This window comes from Tachypleus tridentatus, chromosome 13 (genome assembly GCF_004210375.1).
Source record: "Tachypleus tridentatus isolate NWPU-2018 chromosome 13, ASM421037v1, whole genome shotgun sequence".
Taxonomy (NCBI): Eukaryota; Metazoa; Arthropoda; class Merostomata; order Xiphosura; family Limulidae; genus Tachypleus; species Tachypleus tridentatus.
The window spans coordinates 186875543-186899884 of record NC_134837.1 but is presented as its reverse complement, the minus strand read 5'-3'; the positions used below and the strand labels follow the sequence as shown (position 1 = coordinate 186899884).

Sequence of the window (24342 nt, the reverse complement as noted above, 5' to 3'; positions counted from 1 at the left end):
CTGTAGTGCTTCTTTTTTCATCTTGTGAAAGTAACTGCACTTGACAGCCACGTTACGTACTGAGGATGAGTTTTTGTGTCTGATAAGCCTTCCAGTCTATTTAATATTACGTCTTTCTCCTTTGTATCCAGCCTTTCAGTCTATGTAACATTACGCCTTTCTCCTTTGTATCCAGCCTTCCAGTCGATTTAACATTACATGTCTTTCTCCTTTGTATCCAGCCTTCCAGTCGATTTAACATTACATGTCTTTCTCCTTTGTATCCAGCCTCCCAGTCTATTTAAAATTACATCTTTCTCCTTTGTATCCAGTCTTCCAGTTTACTTAACATTATATGTCTTTCTCCTTTGTATCCAGCTTCCAGTCTATTTAAGAGTAAATGTCTTTCTCAAGTTATGTGACACATCCTGTACATGTTGAAATATCTGTTGAAAAGCACAGGTTAAGTGATACATACTTTATAACTTCAAATATCATTTCAGAAGCCCAAGTTATGTGATACATACTGTACAATATATATAAGTCAGTGTAAGTTTTCTGTTTCACTTTTAGAATTACACTTGGTTTGTTATTTTGAATTTCACACAGAGCTACTCGAGAGCTATCTGTGCTAGCCGTCCCTAATTTAGCAAAGTAAGACTAGAGGGAAGGCAGCTAGTCATCACCACCCACCACAAACTCTTGGGGTACTCTTTTACCAACGAATAGTGGAATTGACCGTCACATTATAACGGCCCCATGGCTGAAAGGGCAAGCATGTTTGGTGTGACTGGGATTCGAACCCAAGACCCTCGGATTACTAGTCGAACGCCTTAAGACGCTTGGACATGCCGGGCCCAGAACTACAGCATGAATCTTGTATTATATATTTCACTTCAATCATTACAGACTGTCTAATCAAAAAATAAACTCAATAATCTATAGTGACTTTTAATAAATGTTTTTATTGTGCAAAGTTTGATAACAATAAGGTGTTAACAATAAATAAAAGGATGCTTAACACCCATTCATTTGACCTTAATATGGTTTAGATAGAACAGTTTTTTTTTGTTGTACAGTTACCCATGTTCCATAGTTTAACCTGAAATATGTTGCAAAGTTATTACAATGTTTTTAACCTTAATTACTCTAAACAAAATGCAAGATTTTAAACCTATACATCTGATTGCATACAAGCACAACAATAAACTTAGATATGATTAGCTCATATTATTTTTTAAGAAACTTCATTACAGAGTTTTCAAAAATTACAGTTAGTTCATCTCCCCTAAAATAAAAACCTATATCAAAACTTATAATCTGTGAGATAAACTCACAGCTTAAACAAGTCTATTCTGACATACCCTGAGAAGTTATATACTAGCCTAATTTGAATATCATTCATACAAAACATTTAATGACAATCTACAGAATATAAAAAAAACATTTTAACAACAATCTAAAAAACCTACAGAAACTAAAGCAAGTTATCTAAAATAATTTTCACAAAATGTTTACACTAAATTTTCTGTGACTATTTTTTTGAGATGACAATAATGTTGCACTATCATACAGCTAAGCATATAATCAACTTGTAACATTACATCTTAAATACAATTTTATATTATTATTATTATTGATTGTTTTAATATACATCACTTTATTAATTAATAAATCTCAGGAATATTTTATAGAAATAATAACTTTATTCACAGCAAACTTTGATATTCTGGCTAACAAATGGCATCAAAAGTTTATGTTGGAAACAATAGATTTAAATGAGGTGTCACCATCACCTAAGTTAAAAACAACATTACTTAGTAGCCTATTAAATTTTCTCAACTTGCCACAACAAACTATTGTATCATTTAACTTTACACATATCATACACAAATTCTCTTATAAATATATAACCAGTGTGAGGTTTCATCCTTGGTCTTTTTAGGATGGTCCAAAACTAATCCTCTCCCTTTTAGTAGATTGTAAGCTTCTCTGAAGCAAAAGGTTCATTACATGTTACAATAAATATTCACAGCAGAAGAAACTGTAATTTTTTCATGTAAAACCAAGACAGGATTAAAACAATGAATAAAATGAACAGAATGAATAACCCCTCTTACTACCGGCTTGGTCATTGTGATCAACTTGATAACCACAAAGTGACCATCAGAGTTTCTACATCATAACTTGTAAGCATATGTTTATGCTTATACATATTGTTTTTTTGCCCTTTGACCCAAGTATGACTAATAATCCTACCACACATCTTGTAAATCACTCTGGAAATGTGCAACTGACATTATGGTATTGAATTACATAATGCATGAGCTGCTCATGAGAGAACCCATGAAGAATTATTATTATTTTTCATTATCTTATCCAATCTAACCTAATAAGTTGCTAATTTTTGACATTTTAATATGATAAATAAAGAAAAACAAGAAATAAAGTGCTCAACTTCAAATATTTCACCAACTTACACTATTCTCCTGCTTAGAACACTGGATATAACCACTTAAGTTACAATGGAGAGTTTACTAAAGTGCTGTTTATACACAGATCTAAAGGCAAGAAATAAACAGCTGTTCCCAATACATTTGTGGAAAAATGAAAAAAGTTGAAAACTTTAAATTATCTATAAATATTACTGACTATTTTATATCCAGAACATGATATATTACTCACTATTCCATGATAATATCCAGAACATGATATATTACTCACTATTCCATGATAATATCTAGAACAGGGATATATTACTCACTATTTCATGATAATATCTAGAACAGGGATATATTACTCACTATTCTATATCCAGAACATGATATATTACTCACTATTCCTTCGTAATATCTGGAACATTGATATATTACTCCCTATTCCTTGGTAATATCTGGAACATTGATATATTACTCACTATTCTATATTCAGAACATGATATATTACTCTATTCCACATCCGGAACATGATATATTACTCACCATTCCATCATAATATCTGGAACACTAATATATTACTCACTATTCTATATCCGGAACATGATATATTACTCAATATTCCATCATAATATCCAGAACATGATATATTACTCACCATTCTATATCCAGAACATGGTATATTACTCACTATTCCTTGGTAATATCTGGAACATTGATATATTACTCATTATTCTACATCCAAAACAAGAATATTTTACTCATTATTTTATATTCAGAATATGATTTATTACTCACTATTCTATATCTAGAATATGATATATTACTCACTATTCTATATCCAGTACAGTGACATATTACTCAATATTCCATCATAATATCCAAAACATGATATATTACTCATTATTCTATATACAGAACAGTGACTTTTTTTAAAAGCAGTAATTTCTATATGTTTATTTTGAAGGTGATAAGATAGGAGAAAATGTTATTCTTATCATAACAACTATACAACAAGACAGATAAGATGTAATTTTAAACTAAATAATTTATAGGTTGTACAGAATAAAACTTATTAATGTTCTGTAGAGCTTGAACACTCACAATCTTATATATATATATATATATATAATATACACATTATACACACACACAAAAACACATTATTTTCATCCCTGACGAAACAATAGCAATGATGGACAGATGGACACCAAGGAGTTTCAAGAAAAGTTGAAATAAATAAAAACAGTTCTGACACATCAATACATCTGTTATACTTGTCACAAGACACATGTGATGAAGATAACAAAGGATCATAATACTGAATATTTAACCTAATTATCACTTCTGAAGGCACAGGAATGAGTTACTTCTTAAACAAACTGAAGCCACAAGACTAACTAGATGCATAACAAGATAAAATCTTCCCACAAAAATGTGTTAATATTTCACAAATATTTTGCATCAGTGCAAAAAGCACCTTATTTATGTTTAAAAAGATAAAGATTTCTTTACAGATTGTAAGAAGTCAACAAATAAGACTAACAGAAGAGACTTGAGAATGTTTCCAGGTTTGTTCACAATTAGGCCATAACCCATCACTTATAAAAGGGTTTAATAATTTGTTTTGGATTTTCAATGACACCAGTAGTTGGACGGAGAGCTGTAAAAGAAAAAGAAATATTAATATTTTAAAATTGTAATTAGTACTCTTAAAACACTAATGCTAAACTGGAATGAGATGTCATTATTTTACTTATTAAATTAGCAGTAGACACAACAGAACATGCAATAACTATTGTACAATATTTTGGGTTCATACAAACTGCTACTATCAACACGTAAAGTCTTACTTACCTTGATCTACAAATTTGGTTCGATCCCTGTATTTTCCTCCAGAATTGTTGGTCAGCTCTATTTCATTACCAATATCTTGATTTCTGGATAAAAAGTAACAACTGTAAACTTTGTTACAAATCAAGTGAAATAAAGAAGATAAGCCAAAAAAATCTATTTTAAAGTACTCTTACCCTACAACACACTGGGTTATCTTAACCATCTCATAATCGGACATAACTATTAACTAGAATTATCAACAGGATTCAAATGTCACTGAATTCTTAAAAATATATTTTCAGATTATTTATTCACCAAATTAAACAGAACCCCAGATAACCTGAGTGACAACAAATTTGTATATATCATCAACTGTTGTATATATCATACATACTATGGTCAACACATCTCACGACTACTTGGGTGTATGTATCATACATATTACGGTCAACACATCTCATGACTACTTGGGCGTATATATCATACATACTATGGTCAATACATCTCATGACTATTTGGGCGTGTATATATCATACATACTACGATCAACACGTTTCACAACTAATTGGGAGTATATATCATATATACTACAGTCAACACATCTCACAACTAATTGGGCGTATATATCATACATACTACAGTCAACACATCTCACGACTAATTGGATGTATATATCATACATACTACAGTCAACACATCTCATGACTAATTGGGTGTATATATCATACATACTACAGTCAACACATCTCATGACTAATTGGGTGTATATATCATACATACTACGATCAACACGTCTCACAACTAATTGGGCGTATATATCATACATACTACAGTCAACACATCTCACAACTAATTGGGCGTATATATCATACATACTACAGTCAACACATCTCACAACTAATTGGATGTATATATCATACATACTACAGTCAACACATCTCATGGCTACTTGGGTTACCAAAATATTTTATATCAATATTAAGGACTGTTCACCATCAGATAAGGGTTTCTCAGGTATTTTATATAAAGGGGCTGGCAGAGATGCAGTTTTTGTGATGCAAATAGGGGCTACTTATGTAGGGAAAGGTAGGTCATATGAGCTAATTCACAATTTGATAAAGACATTTAAAGTCAAAGTTCATAATTTGATTTTGTCTGCAATATTGCCAAAAATTAATTGTGGTGATGAAATTATGAGTAGGTCACTAGAAATAAATACTAGACTTAGGTTAATGCGTAAGGATGAGTAGACGACCTAGTTAGTTTAATGAAAGAAGTGAACATTTTGGAATGGATATTTTACATTTAAATAGAGCTGGAGCTGGTTTGTTAACTACAGTTATTAACTCTGCTGTAAGGGAGGTTATAAACTAGGACTAGACAGTGGTGCAGGCCAAGAAAAACTAGAAAACAGTAAGAGTAATTATAAGAATAGGCATAATTGTTTTCCCTAAACATCATGTTATTTTATCAATGTTCATAAGGAAGAGTTATACCATAATACCAAGTACTTAAATAAGAAACTTTTATTCCCAGGTTAAAAAAAAAAAAGAGTGAGAGATGGAGACAGGTATGAAAATAAAGACAATTACATGAATCCCATCAATGATTTTACTGGTTGATTAAACAAATTAGTAAAAATAAAAATGCCATATACAATTACAATATTTTCATTTCTACACCACAGACAGAGTAAATAAATGTTGTAGATACACTTCTAAAGTTAACGTTTTCTTACACTGAAAGCTATTTCTATCTTTCTGCTCTTACGTATTCCTAAAAAATGTTAATACTCATCACACAAGTCTATATATATATATCACAAATTTTGCACCACTTATGACTGACTGTATATAATTTGACCACCCTCCACCTATATTGGTGCAGCTAGTGCTTATGTTCCCACTCAATACTAACTTTTGAGATTTGGTAGGGAATAAACAACACTTGTAGTGGGGACAAAGGGTAGGACGTGAATGAGTAGAGGTAAGTACTTATCAGAAATACATTTTCAAGGAAAGTTCACTTCTGATACATCTTACTTCACACACACACACACAAAGCTATAATCCTACACTGAAAAGGTGGAGGGAGCAGTATAGATGCCTAAGAGTGAAACCAAGCAGAATGTCACCACCGAGAAATAACTGGTGTGCTCAGAGACCTGTGAGCCACCACACTACTTCTCGAACATGTATGCTCTTTGCCCCATAAGAATGAACTGAGCCTGATGCAGGCAGAAAAAAAGGATGTGAATAAGCTTAATTATTTCTGATAGGAATGGTCAATAATAAAAACTATGAGAGTTTGAATCAAACCAGATAAAAAAGGTTCCACATCCTGTTCTTTGATTAAAAGATCACCCAGATAAAAACAAAATTAAAGTAATTTAAACATTGTGTCTTGGGTAAGTGGACTGTGTTACATACACACCAACTACAACCGTAAGTAAACAAAGAGTAATATATCAAGCAACCAGAATAACAAAGAGGAAGTCAGCACATGGATAAACTCTCAATTCCATTTATAATGTTACGTATTACAATTTCAAATAGCTTGAAACCAAGTTTAGCTGTAATTTTGATTTATAAGTTAACTGAATGTGAAACAAATTTATGATGTTTGTCAGCATGATTAATACACACAGTCTTCTTTCTTAGTACAAATATATTTTAATTTATAAAGGATATACTTTTATAAACCTACAAACAATACTGAGTCTTCCATCCAGTCTTGAACTGAATATTTTATCGATAGTTTACAATGAGTGAATTAACTCTGAGTGTATGTAGGTACAATTCACTTAACGGGAAGCTAGCTAGCTCTCTGCTGATCACAGCAAGGTTTTCACCACTGATGATATCTAATGTCTTCATATAAATACAAACATCCAAAGTTAATCAAATTTATGTGTCCTGGCATGTTGTGTTAGTTCATTTTATGAGTTTGAGTGAAGAGTTTCTAGAAGTACCAGCTAATATCACAATACTGGCAATCACTACTATTTACATACACACATCATACATTTTTGTTTGTTTGATTTGAATTTTGCGCAAAGCTACACGAGAAGTATATGCACTAGTCATCCCTAATTTAGCAGTGTAAGACTAAAGGAAAGGCAGATAATCATAACCACCCACTCAGTGATGTCGAGAAAACCCACTTGTAGAGAAATATATATGCAAAAACGGCTCGTTTGGGTTGAGAAAATATTATACATAAAAGAGCGAACAACGTTTCGACCGTCTTCGGTCATCGTCAGGTCGAAACGTTGTTCGCTCTTCTATGTAAAATATTTTCTCAACCCAAACAAGCCATTTTTGCATATATATAACCACCCACTGTCAATACTTGGGCTACTCTTTTAGCAATGAATAGTACAATTGACCATCACAATATAATACCCCACGGCTGAAAGGGCGAGCATGTTTGGTGTGATGGGGACTCGAACCTGTGACCATGATGGGCTCCTTGCATTTTTCATTCTTACGTTTGAGAATCTTCTACAAGTGAGTCGGCATGAATTTCACAATCAAGATTTAACAATATCAATGGCATGCATTTCCAAATATATATTTAGCTGAAACAGACATCAATATTAAAATAAATATATAATAGTAAATCCATCACATACTATAAGAGCAAGAAGTACAACAAACTGATCATTGGGTTTGTCATTGTTTCAACTCAACCATAACAACAAGACAATACTTGTGACCAGTATTAATGAGAGAAATGGTAACTTACATAAGCATAAATACAAGGAAGACACATCCTGCTCCTGAAATTGAGAGGGACAGAGAACATTTGCTCAAAGTAGAAATAATGTATGTATGTCCTGTATCACCAGCAGAATGAGTCCCCTAACTCAACAACAATAGTAGGGAAAAAAGCACCTGCAAACAGAACTAACAAAAAGTGGTCAAACTCTTCTGCACTCAACTGTAGGTGGTGTCACCCTGAACCTGATAATATTAAGAGAATCCTATCCAGATTGGTCCTGCTTCAACTGACAACTGGTTCACCTGGGCATAAGCATTGTCCTATTCTCACTGAGTGGATAAATGAGTGGTTGTACTCTAAGATAATTTTCTAATTCACACTCAAGGGGAAGTGTGGAACCAATCTTTGTCCTCTTCTCACTGAGTGGGTAAATGTATGGTTGTATTGTAAGATAAATTTTTACTTCACACTCAAGAGAAAATGTGGAACCAAACTTTGTCCTCTTCTCACTGAGTGGATAAATGTGGTTGTACGGTAAGATAATTTTCTAAATCACACTCAAGAGGAAGTGTGAAACCAAACTTTGTCCTCTTCTCACTGAGTGAAGAAATGTGTGGTTGTAGGTAAATTTCTACTTCAAACACAGAAGAAAGCTTTCTTAGTTTACCATCCCACTAACTGGGAATTGATACCTGGTAAAGACTCCAGAGGAATGTCACAGTTCAGAAAGTGCAATAGGTGTCTAAGATTTCCTATTTTGAGAAGCAGACCACTCCCAATTTATGCAACCAGAAAGCTGTCAGGAATGGGAAGAAATCCACCTTTGCTTTATGCCTGATAGTTCATCCATTATTGATGGTCCATAACAGATACCTAGAGACAGATAAGTATATACCACTAATTATATCATTAGTGGTCCTGCAGAACAACTGACTTCTGTAGAGGGGATTACTGCACAACTAGTATACAGTTTGGATTCGAGGGAGCATACACCCAACCAGGCAACACTCACAACAAAGTGGGATCTTGTTAGTAGCTATAAAAAAGATTCCTTAAAACATAAAATGAAATGTTGTGAAAACACTTACCCAAGTCACAGGCAAATGGATATAAAATGAGGACAATGTAGACCTAAGAAAGGTACAGCAGTGCAGATAATGAGTAATGAAGGATTAGGGAATAGTCCACATTCCAGCCTGATGAATTTCTTCCAATGGATGGTGAAGATGAGCAGTCAAAGACATAATGATACATCAAACTTGATGAGAAGAAATGTTGAGGAGATGATAATCTTCCATGGATAAGTAAGAACAGACCAGCATAAGGAGCTGATGAAACCAACCAGTTAGTGTCACTGGGGTTATATCAAGGGAAACAGAAGGGTTCCAGGAATGAAAGGTGAGGAATATAGAAACAATCTTCAAGGTCTCACACATATACAAGAGCAGACATTTACTATGTTTAATAAATCTTTCTCTATATAAAACTCTGCTTACCGAATGACAGTATGCCTCTCACGATTCACAATATCTTTGTCTGTTGTAAAGAGAATGGTATGATAAGTCATGTTGCCAGCTCCCTGTCGAACTTGAGCCAGGACTCCATTATATACCAGAAGGTCATCCACCAAAAGCTATAACAAAGAATAGTATATATACAAGAAATCAAATAACGTTAGACCTCAGTAAGTGAAATAAATCAGATTTGTTATTGCAAATTGATTATGACTGTTGTAATACAATGTTTATTTTGAAATATCTCATTCTTTGTGTAACACCTTTAATATTACAGTTGATATGAAGACAAATGAAACAATATTCCAAAATATTTCAACCATAAAGTTATACCCAAAACAACATACAATTTCACTAGCTGTATTATTATTCACATGAAGGTGACTTAAATCATGCTACTAAGTCTCTAGGACTATAATACAAGAAAACTAAGGAAGCAATTGAAACATTAAATTATTATAGTAATTTAACAATAGCTGGCTGTTAGATAATTAGTTCTAAAGCTTCAGTATTCACAAAAATATACATGTATAGTGTAATGTTAAACAGTGTTAATGATAGAGATAATGATTTGGATGAGGAAGATTTGTAAAAAAAAATCAACTACAAGTAATGACTTTGAGTTTTTACTGAAGAACAAATGTGATCCTGGTGTACACACTGACATCGATGATAACTCAGTGTTATTCTGGGGTACACACTTACATCAATGATAACGCAATGTTATCCTGGTGTACACACTGACATCAATGATAACTCAATGTTATCCTGGTGTACACACTGACATCAATGATAACTCAATGTTATCCTGGTGTACACACTGACATCAATGATAACTCAATGTTATCCTGGTGTACACACTGACATCAATGATAACTCAATGTTATCCTGGTGTATACACTGGCATCAATGATAACTGAAAAACCATCAACTGTTTCAGATCTCTGTTCATAGAAGATATAAGCAATGTTCTCATCACCATTATCAACATACTGAACAAAACATGAACTGCAAAGAAAACATCTCTTTACAGATGATGGTTCAGATACAAGAACTGGACTCCTTTTACCCACTATGTCATGATGAAGTTTCTGGTGAAGGCAACACCAACTGGGATTGACAAACACCCCACATTCAAGAGTACTTTGATATCCACCAGTCTTTCTTCATATATTTCCATCACAGAATGCTCAAATCAGAGAGGTTTGAAGTTATTTATTCAACATTATGTGGATACTCCTTATGCTGAAAGGAAACAAAATTAAAATAATTGAAGTGTTATAGGTATTGTGATAGGTATTATTGTTAGAAAATCCTGAAAACAATTCTGGCAGAACTCACAAAAGTTATGGATTTCAGGAGTTAGTAACAAACAAAAAATGACAGGTTTTGTTTGTTTTCTCTAATTCAGAGCAACAATACACTGGTCTGTGTTTTCTTATAACAAAGCCACATTGGGCTATCTGCTGAGTCCACCGAGGGGAATCAAACCCCTAATTTAAGCATTGTAAATCCGTAGACATACCACTGTACTAGCGATGGGCAACACTACACTAGAACATCTGCTGTGTGTCCACCACAGGAAATGAAACTCTAGACTTAATGACTGCATGTATGTAAACCCATCCAGAGACACAAAAAGTTGATAAAATAAATAGAACTATAAAAATGAAAGTATTTCTGAGGTAGATATACCTTTATCAAGGGTTAAGTATTCTACTTTAATCCCAACAAAACAAGAGGTCCAAGATTTTATTTTATCTTCTTTTGTTTACTGATGTTTCTCATTTTTTGTGTTTTTATTATTATGAACAATATATAAACTTTATCCAAGAATGAAACTGCTAATTTACAGTTATGATTATAAAAATTAACACTTCAACAGTACAATACATACAACTTCTTCTATATTCTGTTTTATTTTGAAATAAAATTTCATACATTTCTGAATAGTTACAACAGTGAAACTGGCTGACTGGTTTGTGTTAAGTACAAAGCTACACAATGGGTATCTGTGCTCTGCCCACTGCAGATATAAACTGATTTTTTATCATTCTATTACACAGACTGAGTCATTCGGGCAATACCAGTAAGTGATAAGTACGTATGTTTAATACAAGTAGATTATTAAACAAAAAACAAAAATATATTAATCTGCAAAATAAAAGTATATCTAATTTCTATTCCAAGCAAATCAATAGATCAAACCTATCTAGGGTTTTGTACACTTTCAGATGTAGAAATATACCTGTATAATAGCTTACCCCAAATTCTCTCACTCCTCTGTTGGGAGTTTTTGAATAATTCCATAATTTGATCATGGACACTACGACAGGATGATCAAATATAATATATATACGATTCACCTATTGTGAAAAAGAAAACCATCAAATTCAAACCTTTGAAAGATCTAAATTTTGCAAAATGTTAACACATAGCAAATCTCTAAAAACATAATTTAATACCAGATTTACTATGACAAACTAAAGAAATCCATCTTGTAAATAAATGAGAGCAATCATTTATACAGTTGTTAGAGAATATACTTCTGTACTACCTGTTTCAAACAGGAGACTCCTGTTAATATCTTTATTAATATCTTTTACAATACAAATACTTAAGTAACATAATTTCAGACTAATAACAACAGTCTCTTCCTATACTTACTATGTCTGGTAACAAAGGAGCAAGCCACATGTGACATCCATCTGATGTATTGTTCACACCATCTATTAACTTGTCTGGAGTTCTCACATCATCAGAAATGTTTTCTAATACATTGACACTATCAGGATAAGCTGCAATATCTAGATCCACAGAACACGTACGTTGACAAGTCAATGTGAAACAATTAAGATATGTGAGAGAATTTCACTTACAGTCTATTTCAACCCTATAGCTTTTCATTATCTTGTCTAGCTCCTTAAACACTAGTTTTCTTTTACCAGTCATTTGTATGAGGGGTTCTTAAGGACCAACTTTATATTTCCTTATATCATAATATAATTCTCTTTCTAATTCTTTCTCTCCATATTCTTTCATTTAATGTCCCCAATAGTTACTATAACTCTCTATCACTGTTTTGTTTGATTCTTTGAATGTACTTTAATCCTGGTATTGGGGAAAGACATTGTCAAAGCAGGATAACGAAGATATAATGGCTGAAATGTTGGGAAAAAGGCCTTATCAGAACTGGATATGAAAGATTGAGCATGGTTGAAATGTTAGGTTAAAAGCTTCGTCAGAACTAGTTATGGCAGTTTTAATGGTTAATATGCTGGGTGAAGGACCATGCCAAAACTAGATATGGCAGATGTAGTGTGGTTGAAATATTGAGTGAAAGGCCAGTCAGAACTGGATAAGGCAGAAGTAATAGCTGAAATGCTGAGTGATGGGCATTGTCATCACTAGATATAGCAGATACAGTGTGGTTGAAATGTTGGGTGATAGGCCTTGTCCGAACCGAATATGGCAGATGTAGTGTGGTTGAAATATTGGGTGAAAGGTGTCATGAGAACTGGATATGGTAGATGTAGTTTGGTTGAAATGTTGGATGATAGGCATTGTCAGATGTATTGTGGTTGAAATGTTGAGTGATTTTAGTTTATCACAAATATTTTTACAACTACATTATAAAATTACCTCTTCTCTTGATTTCTCTGAGCAGGGGAAAAGTTTAAAAAGATACAACACCAAAATGCTAAGATTAGACAGTTGTTCTATGAACAAGTGGTATATGTGCAGGGTTCCCACTGCTCGAACAGAATGAAAATACCTATTTTTTTTTCCTGACCATATAATTAATACTTGTAATTTATTACTGAGCTATAATAATACAACATATTGAAAAACATTATTCATGTATTGAATAGAGGTTAAGTCATGGTTTTTCAAACATCACTCTCAAAGTTTCAATATGATCGGTCATGTAATTATTGAATTATTAATAATTTATCAGAACATACACAACAAAGGTAGTTTACTTCTCAATGATGGTGGATACTGGTCTAATTTCTAAATTTTAATTGAAATCACAAAAATATTACTGTAGCATTAGCAACACTATACAATTTAATGTTGTAATTATGTTTCAATGCATAAAGTTTCAGCATCAGTGATAACAGTTTTTTCACTATTGGTGTTTTACGTAAACCACATGAAATTCACTGATTTCTCCCAGATCCCCTAACCCATGATCATTACAAACATATAGCTTTAAAATAAAATAGCTCACTGTTGTCAGTCAAGGGAATCTTCCTGCCTCCAACACTATACACTTCCAGACCATTGAGACCAATATAATACAGGTCACCCCAAGTAGACAGCAGGTGAAGTTCAAACACAACTATTTTGTCGCTAAGGGTTGAAACTTCTTTTATTAGCAAACATTAAATCAAAAGGCTGAACTTACAACTAGATATTTTTTTAAAGCTGGTAGAAATATAGAAAGGTACCAGTTAGATAAACAAAAAACAATAAAGTATCCTCAGACAATACTTTATTAAACCTGAGACAGTGACAAATACCAATAAAACAACCTAAGATAATACTCATAAAGCTGAAACAGTCACAAATAGCAATAAAACAGCTTCAGACAATACTTTATTAAACCTGAGATAATCACAAATAGCAATAAAACAACTTCAGACAATAATTTATTAAACCTAAAACAGTCACAAATAGCAATAAAACAGCTTCAGACAATATTTAATCAATCCTGAGACAGTCACAAATAACAATAAAAATCTTCAAACAATACTTTATTAAAACAGAGACAGTCACAAATAGCAATAAAACAACCTCATATAACACTTTATTAAACCTGAGACAGTCACAAATAGCAATAAAATAACCTCATACATTACTTTATTAAACCTGAAACACAAATAACAATAAAACAGCTTTAGACAATACTCTATTAAACCTAAGACAGTCACAGATAATAATAAAACCACATACAATACTTTATTAAACCCAAGATAGTTACAAATGGCAATAAAACAACTTCAGACAATACTTTATTAAACCCAAGATAGTTACAAATAGCAATAAAACAACCTCATACACTACTTTATTAAACCTGAGACAGTCACAAATAGAAATTATACAACTTCACATCAAATCACTATTACATCAATCTATCAGCTCATTTTAATATATTATTAACAGGTGGTAGTGCAGGTAGAAACAGTAAATATATTATTAAGAGGTGGTAGTGCATGTAGAAACAGCAAATATATTATTAAGAGGTGGTAGTGCATGTAGAAACAGTAAATATATTATTAACAGGTGGTAGTGCAGGTAGAAACAGCAAATATATTATTAAGAGGTGGTAGTGCAGGTAGAAACAGCAAATATATTATTAAGAGGTGGTGGTGCATGTAGAAACAACAAATATATTATTAAGAGGTGGTAGTGCAGGTAGAAACAGCAAATATATTATTAAGAGGTGGTGGTGCATGTACAAACAGCAAATACATTATTAACAGGTGTTAGTGCAGGTAGAAACAGTAAATACATTATTAAGAGGTGGTAGTGCAGGTAGAAACAGTAAATATATTATTAAGAGGTAGTAGTGCAGGTAGAAACAGTACAAACATTATTAAATGGTGTTAGTAGAAATAAATAAAAACATTATAACCCAAATGCTTTCAAAAGGTGGACCTTTCTTTTTCAGGGCAAACTGAGATGTAAAATAAGTTAAAGAAATCTTTTCCTAAAAGGATACATCCTTGAGGCATTACTGGAGCCTCATAATCAGTTAGAAAATCATCCACACTTCTCCTAGTATAAGATAATATACAATAATTTAAAAACATTTGGTATCACTACATCAATAAAGTGGTTCTGAATCCTGTAACCAAAGATTCACATCCACAGTTTAACAACATTTGGTATTATTACATCAATAAAGTGGTTATGAATCCTGTAACCAAAGATTCACATCCACAGTTTAACACCATTTGGTATGACTACGTAAATAAAGTGATTCTAAATCCTGTAACCAATTTTCACATCCAGTGTTTAACAACATTTGGTATGACTACATGGTTTTTCATAAGTTCTTCTTGGTTAAAAACACTTAGATCAATCTATGTTGAGTCAAACATTTAATGGATCTTGATTTTAAGCAGCCACAAGGGCTACCTAACAGGCACTTTCTACATGCCTGTCAGTATTTTTAAGGGCCATAGTTTTCCAGGACTCCATTAATCTCTAGAGCTGCAAAACTATAGAACTTAATTGAGAAGTTTTGATACAAACACATTTTCATTTCTTTTGTTAAGTTTAATACCAGCAAGGTTTTAACAATTTACATGAAATAAATTGTAAGTAGAAGATCACAAACCACATAGAATGTCTAATATCAAATACCTGAGAATGTTGTGAGAAACAATTAGCTATTTAAATAAATTGAACATTAGTATGCACATAAAATAGAATATTCCAATGCTTGTTTTACCAGAAGTACTACTTATAAACAACCTTTGGGCAACACAAGAGAAATCAGCTTGTTTACTCTCATTTAGAAATAAGATATATATTTTAAAACCTAAACATAGATTCTATATCCAGGCACAGATCATTAAAATCATCAAATATTTTCTATAAATTTATGTGTGAAGAAATTATTAGTATTCAAATAAAAACATGGTTGAAACTAACTTTAAAACAAGTTTATTTTGGTAATGTATGCCTAAGTCCTATATCATGTAAATATTAAAACTTTTTAAAAGTGAGCTTTAGATACTTTTCATTATTTCTGACTGACAATGTTTTTTATATAACTATTAAGCTATCTGTGCAGTTTTTTATATTTGATTTATCAATTAACACATTTAGTTTCTACTAGATCAACCATTAAATGGCCATAAATGTGTGTAGTATGTAGATATGATCACAGTCAAGTATTTTGGGATATGACTTTAGTGGATGTTATGAAGTTGTCACAGTATGTAGCTTCGAAGTTCTTAACAAAAGCCAATTACGAATGGTGGTTACATACAAAACACAGAATATATTATGGCCACAACCTGATTGAAGCAGCTCCACTATGAGCAAATATTGTTGTATATAACATTAAGAGAATGACAACATATTACTGAGTTAACAGTTACCCAGTTTGTGTGCATATTTTCACTTTTTGTACCACAGTCTAATTACTAAAAGTGCTAAAAATATAGTTCTTGAAAAAGAAATCAAATGACTTTAAACAATGCTCACCTAGGTAAAGGAGTTAAGACAGAATCACTGTTATAGAGGGATGGAGGACCATTAAAACTGATTTCTTGGGAATATTCAAAGTAACAATGTCCTGGACCTTTCCTTACTAAAAAACCATCTGTAGGAGAAAGATGCTTACCATCTAAAGTCACAGCTAGGTTTTTAACCTAATCAAAACCAAAATAAAAAATAATTATATAAAAGAGGATCAAGCAGAGAGATGATAACATTTTACTTTATGAGTTAATTAAAATAATTAATAAACAGTAATGGCCACATGAACATTTCTGAACAATATCTGTTTATTATGTTAACCGTAAACATAAACACATAACAGGTACTCTTTAAAACTCAGTTACTAATTAATAAATTAGTTGAAAACACAGCTAACGTTAATTTCATATGCAACACTTTGTTAGCTTTCTGGCATATTCAGGAAAAAAATAAGGAAGCTACTATGCCTTTTCAATGAATTAGAAGTTGAGGTTGAGTGCCTATGTTCACTGTAAATACATAGAACACTCCAAAACACTGTTAATTTAAATATAGGTAAGACCGAAAGTTTACACAGACAATAAATAAAATGAAACACCTGCAATAAAGAAGACACAAAAAAGTAAAATAATCAAGGAGAATTAAAGTGTCATAATAGAGAAAACTCTACAGAAACTATTAACTTGGTTTTTAGTTTAGTTTGGTTACTGACATATATTATCAGATGATTCACTTTTATTTTCAAGTAACTCGTATAAAGACATCATCTGCTAAACTACATACACAATTAATTTTACACCTTCAATAACAGTTACAGTTGCTCATGAGGGTTGGCTATCACTTCAAAGTTTGTTTGATTCATAGCCATCTCCAAATTGGAAGTGACAGATTAGAAGGAAGTAGTAAGCCAACACCACCCACTACCACCTCCTTAGTTATGCTAATCAAACAATGGATAGACTAGCACATTACAACACTCCCATAGTCGAAAGGTTAGCACAATGAAGAGATTCTTGATGATGAGAAACCCACTTGAAATAAAAATGTATCTCAGAATGGATGGTATGGGCATTAACACTTTTATTGCTAAGGAGAGATTACAGCATGCAACCTGCAGATTATGTGTCCAGCACCCTAATTACCCAATTATTACTAGAGAAAACTTTGTAGATTTTGATATGCTTGAATAAAAATGTGGCATGTGATGAAACAAAATATCATTTTAATAATAAAGTAAAAGTAAGTTTTTAGTATGAGTATCAATATTGTTAAATAAAAACAGATACAGTGTTATTACATTAAAACATAACATTTACACACTTAGGTTCAACTGGATAGGTATGAGGCTTTATACCTGTTAAAAAATATAGAACATATGGTTACAGTGGCATAAAACACTAGATTAACTAAAACATTACCACATACTTAGACACGTGTGTTAAGATGTGATGATAATTAAAAGGGGTGTTAATATTTTTTTAAAAAAGTACAGAAAATAACCATAATCTCAGTAAAATAAGGTTCTTTGTAAAGTGTTTCTTTTTACTTCCACTACTTTATAAGTTTAGGTGTTTGTTGTTTTCCAAAAGTGGAGTATCATGTTCATATTAATGATGAGGTCTGTAAGTCACTCCTCTACAGACTTCACCACTTGTTAGTTGATTAACTACATCATCGAGAGATACTGTTCACTAGCATTGTTTTATAATAAAGATATGCTCTTAATACAAGCAGTTAGTTCTAAACTAAGACGAAGTAATTACTGTTTTTGAAGATTTTCCAAACTTATACAACTGAGAAGTGATAACTGTCTTATGTTGCTAGGTTACTGAAGAATGGTCTAACAAATGTGGATAACCCTGATGTTTTCTTGCAATTATTACTATTTTAACAACATTTATACCACAGCATGTCCTGTTTTGTTGTTTAAGTCAAATACATCCCAATCTTCCAAGTCTTTCATTACTGATCTAGCTAAGCCTTGTCAGTGGCTGTAACCACTGATAAAGTACAAAATCAGTACATTAGAGTGTAAGTAAAATGATTATTTTATATTCATTGAGATATGTGTAGTTTTATTCAGGAACTACCTAAACTATTCCAATTTGCACTACATAATGTTAAAACAGAAATACCCAAGACATTCCAGTCAATGTTAGCTAATGGAAAATAAATAGTAATCATGATACTCCAGTTGGCATTACACAATGTAAAAACATAAAATGTTATATTTACCTTTCCCTTAACATCTTACAAATAACCAAAGTTAACATTTTCCTTATCTGAAAATGTATTTCTGAGGTCACACACAGTTAAGCTGTCTTCCATGTCCATCTGTCTTGGAGAATTGTATGCCACTAGCAATTCTCACATGATCTAACATGAATTGCATTACTGCATAATGATAAAATCATGTAACAGAGCCTTATATCAACAGAAGGACGATATATCTCCATGAACACTAGCTCCTTCTTTGCATTTATACTCATAAATCTTCATCCCCTGATGAAGCAAGGATTATACTACATTACTGACATAGTTAAACTGGATTTTCATGTAGAAGTGGTGGAAGGGAGGAGGAAAAGATTTCAAAAAGTGCCCTATAGAAGCCCATGGAGTGTGACACACCAGATGACACACTCGTGACAGTCAACATCTTGTCTCTTCCATGGTATCTATGTGTCACAGGGAAAAGTGTCTGAGTACTCACACACAAGATGTTAGAGAGTCAATATGTGCTTGCCTCAGCTTTGCTGAGCAGCTGTGGGCTGCAAGAGGAGGATACAGTATTGTATTATTTGCTCACCTCAACTGTACAGACTCTGGCTGAAGAAGTCTTGGTACAGCTGTACAGTGTGTGTTCACCTCAACTGTACAGACTGGCTGCAGACTCTGGCTGCAGGAGTCTTGGTACAGCAGTACGATATGTGTTCACCTCAACTGTACAGATCCTGGTCACAGAAAGAGAATCCAAGTGGCATGTGGTATAGCTGCAGGAGGGATGAACTACACTACATTAAAAGTGTGACCACTGCTACACTTGCCACATATTGGCAGACCTTGTTATAGTCCCAGCAGTTAATTCTCAATCAGTGAGGATTCTCCATGATAACCACCTCAGTAACTAGATAGTAGCAAGGATCTCCTATGTTTCATTCAATGAGAAAAAATAATGTGAGAAATCCACAGTGGAGAAACATAGAACATAAGCCCAGATCCCCATTGGTCCTTCAATCCATAAAGATATTTTCTTGGAGACAATGCATGGGTGAGCAAATAACCCTATTTTGAAAAGCCATCATGCATCAACCAGGCAAGTGACCAGAACACCCTCTGATGCTGGATATAGGCTGGAGGAGTTTGTCCTAGGGTTGGTGAAAAGAAAGATGAAAGAGAAGAAAGGAGCAACTTGAATATGAAACAATGTGATTGTGAGCATCCCCAATCCATGATACTCTCACAAAATGGAGGAAGTAACGAAGCCAACCACTGAAGGTAGAAGGAAAGGGGCTTGTGGAGAAAAAGATGTTTGTGAATAGGCACATCAAAAAGCCCAAAAGGTCACAGTAGATTATACAGGTTCAAAAGGTCACAGTAGATTATACAGGTTCAAAAGGTCACAGTAGATTATACAGGTTCAAATCGTCCAATAGTTAAGAAACAGAAGGAAGGGAGATGCTAAAGAAGTATATGCAGTGTCCTGAGCAGTTAAAGATGGGAAAGGAAGGATCAGACAAGGGAACAGGAGAGAGAAGTGCAGTAGAAAAGAATGTGAAAAGCAACTACAGAATACATGTTCAACTATAGGATATATGTTCAACAACAGAATATATGTTCAACTACAGAATATATGTTCAACAATAGAATATATGTTCAACTACAGAATATATGTTCAACTACAGAATACATGTTCAACAACAGAATATATGTTCAACTACAGAATATATGTTCAAACAGTAGTAATAGCAAGTGAGATGGAGGAAGAAACAAGCCAGAATTAGAAATTGGTATAAGGAGGAAAGATCAATGACAAAGACTACTAATCAAAAGCAACAATACTGAAGCACAAGGGTTCAAATGAGGACAGAAGAGTAAGAAGGAGTGGAACAAGATGAAGACGACAGGGAGATAAGTCAAAGAAAAAAGGTTAGAAAGTGTTCACAGGATAACTGTAAGGAGGAAAGATCAATGACAAAAGACTACTAATCAAAAGCAACAATACTGAACAAATTATATGCACAAGGGGAATGAAAGATAATTTCCAATGAAGGAATGCAGGAGTGTGAAACACGTGAGAAGACGAATTAAAAGAAGGAAAGGGAGTCTGATTGCCAGTAGATGAAAGCACAGCTGGGCAAGGAGGTGACAATGATAAGATTCAAAAAGTAAAGTAATGTGTGAATGTGATGGTTGGAGAAAGAAGACAAATAGTGGATGAGACCAGGCCAGGCTGTGAAAATAAACAGACAAACCCAAGAATGAAGAACAGTACATCACAAGAGAGGGAGCTCAGAGTTGTCAAGGGTGGAAAGTGTATCTACAAATGGCATGACCAACCAAAAGCAAACTTCATATAAGACCTCAGGTGCAGAAATCACTCCATAAATAGAATATGGAATGAACAAGAGAAGTGGTCAGTTACAAGTAAGTCTATAAATATATATAAGTGTATAAATGTATAAATATATATAAGTGTATAAATATATACAAGAGTATAAGTGCATAAATGTATAAATATATACAAGTGTATAAATATATATGTGTGTAAATATATGTGTATCAATGCATAAGTATATACAAGTCTGTAAATATGTGTATAAATGTACAAGTGTATAAAGGTATAAATATATGTAAGTGTATAACTGTATAAATACATATAAATGTATAAGTGGGAACACTGTTACACACTCAGAACTAAATATAACTCACCATCCTATATGTGAACAATGTTAGGCATTCAGAACTATATATAACTCACCATCTTATGTGTAAACAATGTTATGCATTCAGAACTAAATATAACTCACCATCCTATGTGTAAACAATGTTACACATTCAGATCTAAATATAACTCACAATCCTTTCAAGGTACTCTGTAAAAAGTAAAGTGTTTGAAACAAAATGTAAAGAAAATTAAAATTAAAGTGATATTAATAATGTAAGTTTCATTAAACTGAAAACACATTTAAAAAGTTTGAAAGATATATGGTCAGTACAGTACCAAGTAGAAGAATGAAAATTTGTAAACACAAATGTATAGAAAGAGTTATGTGTGTGAAGGTGTGACTACAAATATGTAAGTTAGCTTAACTGTGTGATATTGACTTAGAAACTAATTTGAAAAATAACCTATAAGGATAAGAATTATACATTTTTAATGTTTATACTTACACCTGTGTAAGAATCTTCAAGAGATGCATTATAATTCCAAACTCGAAGGCCACTAATACTCAAAGGCTGACCAAAAGAAATAGTTATAGTGGGAGGGCAGTGACCTAGGAATTCTACACACCACATATGTTCTTCAGACACTGTTAAGTTTACACCATCAATTAATCTGTAAAGATTATAAAAAACAATAAAAACATTCAACTGAGACTATCGTTGTAAGTTTGTCTCACAGTACTTCTTGTTTTATTAATTTAAACTATTATATGGTAACACTAATTATACAAACATTCAAAGAAAAGTCTACAAACCTCAACTGCAAAAATAACATATTGAGCATGTAGGACAGGAGAAATTCTGTCAATCTATTTATACTGTAATCTATCTGTGGGTTACCTGGCACATTATTTAGCCAATTCACATATGTTATAATCTATCTGTAGAATATATATGTATATGCCATACTGTTCTGTAAATCCACTTACACTGTTTGAGAAAAAGGCTTACTTTAAGATTTTTTTTTCTTTTTCTAATAATTTTAATTTAGTTTAGAGAATGGAGCAACCAAGATGGACCAATAGTTCTCATTTAGTTCCAAAACATTATATGTTATGCCATATAAATATGCCAAAGTACATTTACTGAGGTGTATTCATGTACTTACATACAGTTATGACAGAAAGTGTTTGTACCCCTGCATCTAGAGCAGTTTTTTGCTCATAACTTAAAAAGTATTACAATTAGGCCAATAGACACACACTGTATTATAAATATTATACTAACACACATTTACATAAATTTTTATGTAAATTAAATGACAAATTGTTTATAAACAAATAACCAAAAATATGAGAAGCAGAAAGTGTTCGTACATTTCAGGACATGTGAAAAAACTGATATTCCCGTAAAAATTTTGTTTAGTTGGGCAAATAAACTATATTATACCATTCCAGAACTAGACACTGGGTTCATAATTATTGGAATTTAGCAAGCAAACAATTTACTTCCAGCAATTTAGCACTGTCTCCGTCATTATCTGCTTGGTCATCGTGGCAAACAGGAAACAACTGTCCAGTGATTTAAAAATCCAAATAATTGTAAAATACAAGTTTTGTGTCTCTTTCCGGTATTGCTACACAACTTAATGTGCCAAAATCTACTGTTCAAAGCATAATTTCCAAGTTTAATCTTGCAGGATCAATGGGTAACCTCCCTCGTTCTGGACGCCCCACCAAAATTGCAGAGAGAACCAAGAGGAAGGTTCTCAGAGAAGTTAGTAAGAACCCTCGTTTAACACATAATGACATACAGAAACTGGTAAGGGAAACTGGGGTTGAAGTAAGCACCTCTACAACGAATATGTTTCGCTCTTCTAGGTTCAAAGCATGCTGTCCTCGTAAAACTCCATATTTAAAGCCTGTTCATTTAGAAGCACAATTGAGGTATGCAAGAAACCATGTAGATAAACCCTTTACCTATTGGAAGAGTATTCTTTGGTCAGACGAGACTAAAATCGAGCTTTTCGGCCACAATGATGTTCGCTATATTTTCCGTAAGAAGGAGAATGAAATCTTCCAAGAACACCGTTCCTACAGTTAAACACGGAGATAGCTCGATCATGCTATGGGGTTTCTTTAGCTCTTTTGGTGTAGGAATCCTTCACTGCATCAATGGAACCATGAAAAAAGAAGAGTACGTTGACATATTAGGCACTTATATCAAGAATGATGCTCAGAACTTGCGGCTTGGGCGTCGTTGGATCTTCCAGCACAACATTGACCATAAGCACACATTGAAATATGTGCAATCCTGGTTGCAGAGGAACCATATAAGTGTTCTGGAGTGGCCATCGCAGTCACCCGATCTCAACCCAATTGAAAACATTTGGCACGAGTTGAAGCCCAGGGTTCATCAGCATCATCTGAAAAACTTACAAGAGTTGGAGGCCTTCTGTAAAGAATGGAAGAAAATACCAGTCGAGTACTGTCAAATGATCATGGAGGGCTATGAGGAGAGATTGTGCCAAGTAATTCACCTGAAAGGCTACACAACTGACCATTAAAGTAGATGCACGAACACTTTCTGCCCCTCCTATATTTGGTTATTTGTTTATAAACAGTTTATTTGTCGTTTAATTTACATAAACATTTATGTAGATGTGTGATAGTATAATATCTATAATATACTATACTTTCATTATACTGATCATGATACTTTTTATGTTATGAAGAAAAAACTACTCACGACAC

The 24342-nt window shown here is 32.9% G+C and overlaps 1 protein-coding gene across 6 annotated transcripts in view; it reads right to left on the bottom strand.

The window, feature by feature from the left end:
* Window positions 1-923: 923 nt before the first annotated feature.
* The window catches only part of LOC143237026 (katanin-interacting protein-like), an 83665-nt gene continuing 60246 nt past the window's right edge, over window positions 924-24342 (bottom strand). For 5 of the 6 annotated variants that reach the window (XM_076475848.1, XM_076475849.1, XM_076475851.1 and 2 more), the window contains exons 19-27: window positions 22097-22262; window positions 16712-16878; window positions 15216-15271; window positions 13722-13832; window positions 12155-12294; window positions 11752-11853; window positions 9470-9606; window positions 4272-4354; window positions 924-4077 (exon numbers count right to left, since the gene is read on the bottom strand). In XM_076475848.1, the coding sequence (XP_076331963.1) occupies window positions 4013-4077; window positions 4272-4354; window positions 9470-9606; window positions 11752-11853; window positions 12155-12294; window positions 13722-13832; window positions 15216-15271; window positions 16712-16878; window positions 22097-22262 (1027 nt within the window). In that variant the 3' untranslated portion in view covers window positions 924-4012. Of the gene's footprint in view, window positions 4078-4271; window positions 4355-9469; window positions 9607-11751; window positions 11854-12154; window positions 12295-13721; window positions 13844-15215; window positions 15272-16711; window positions 16879-22096; window positions 22263-24342 lie in introns of all 6 variants that reach the window. The other variant, XM_076475847.1, reaches the window with a different exon arrangement.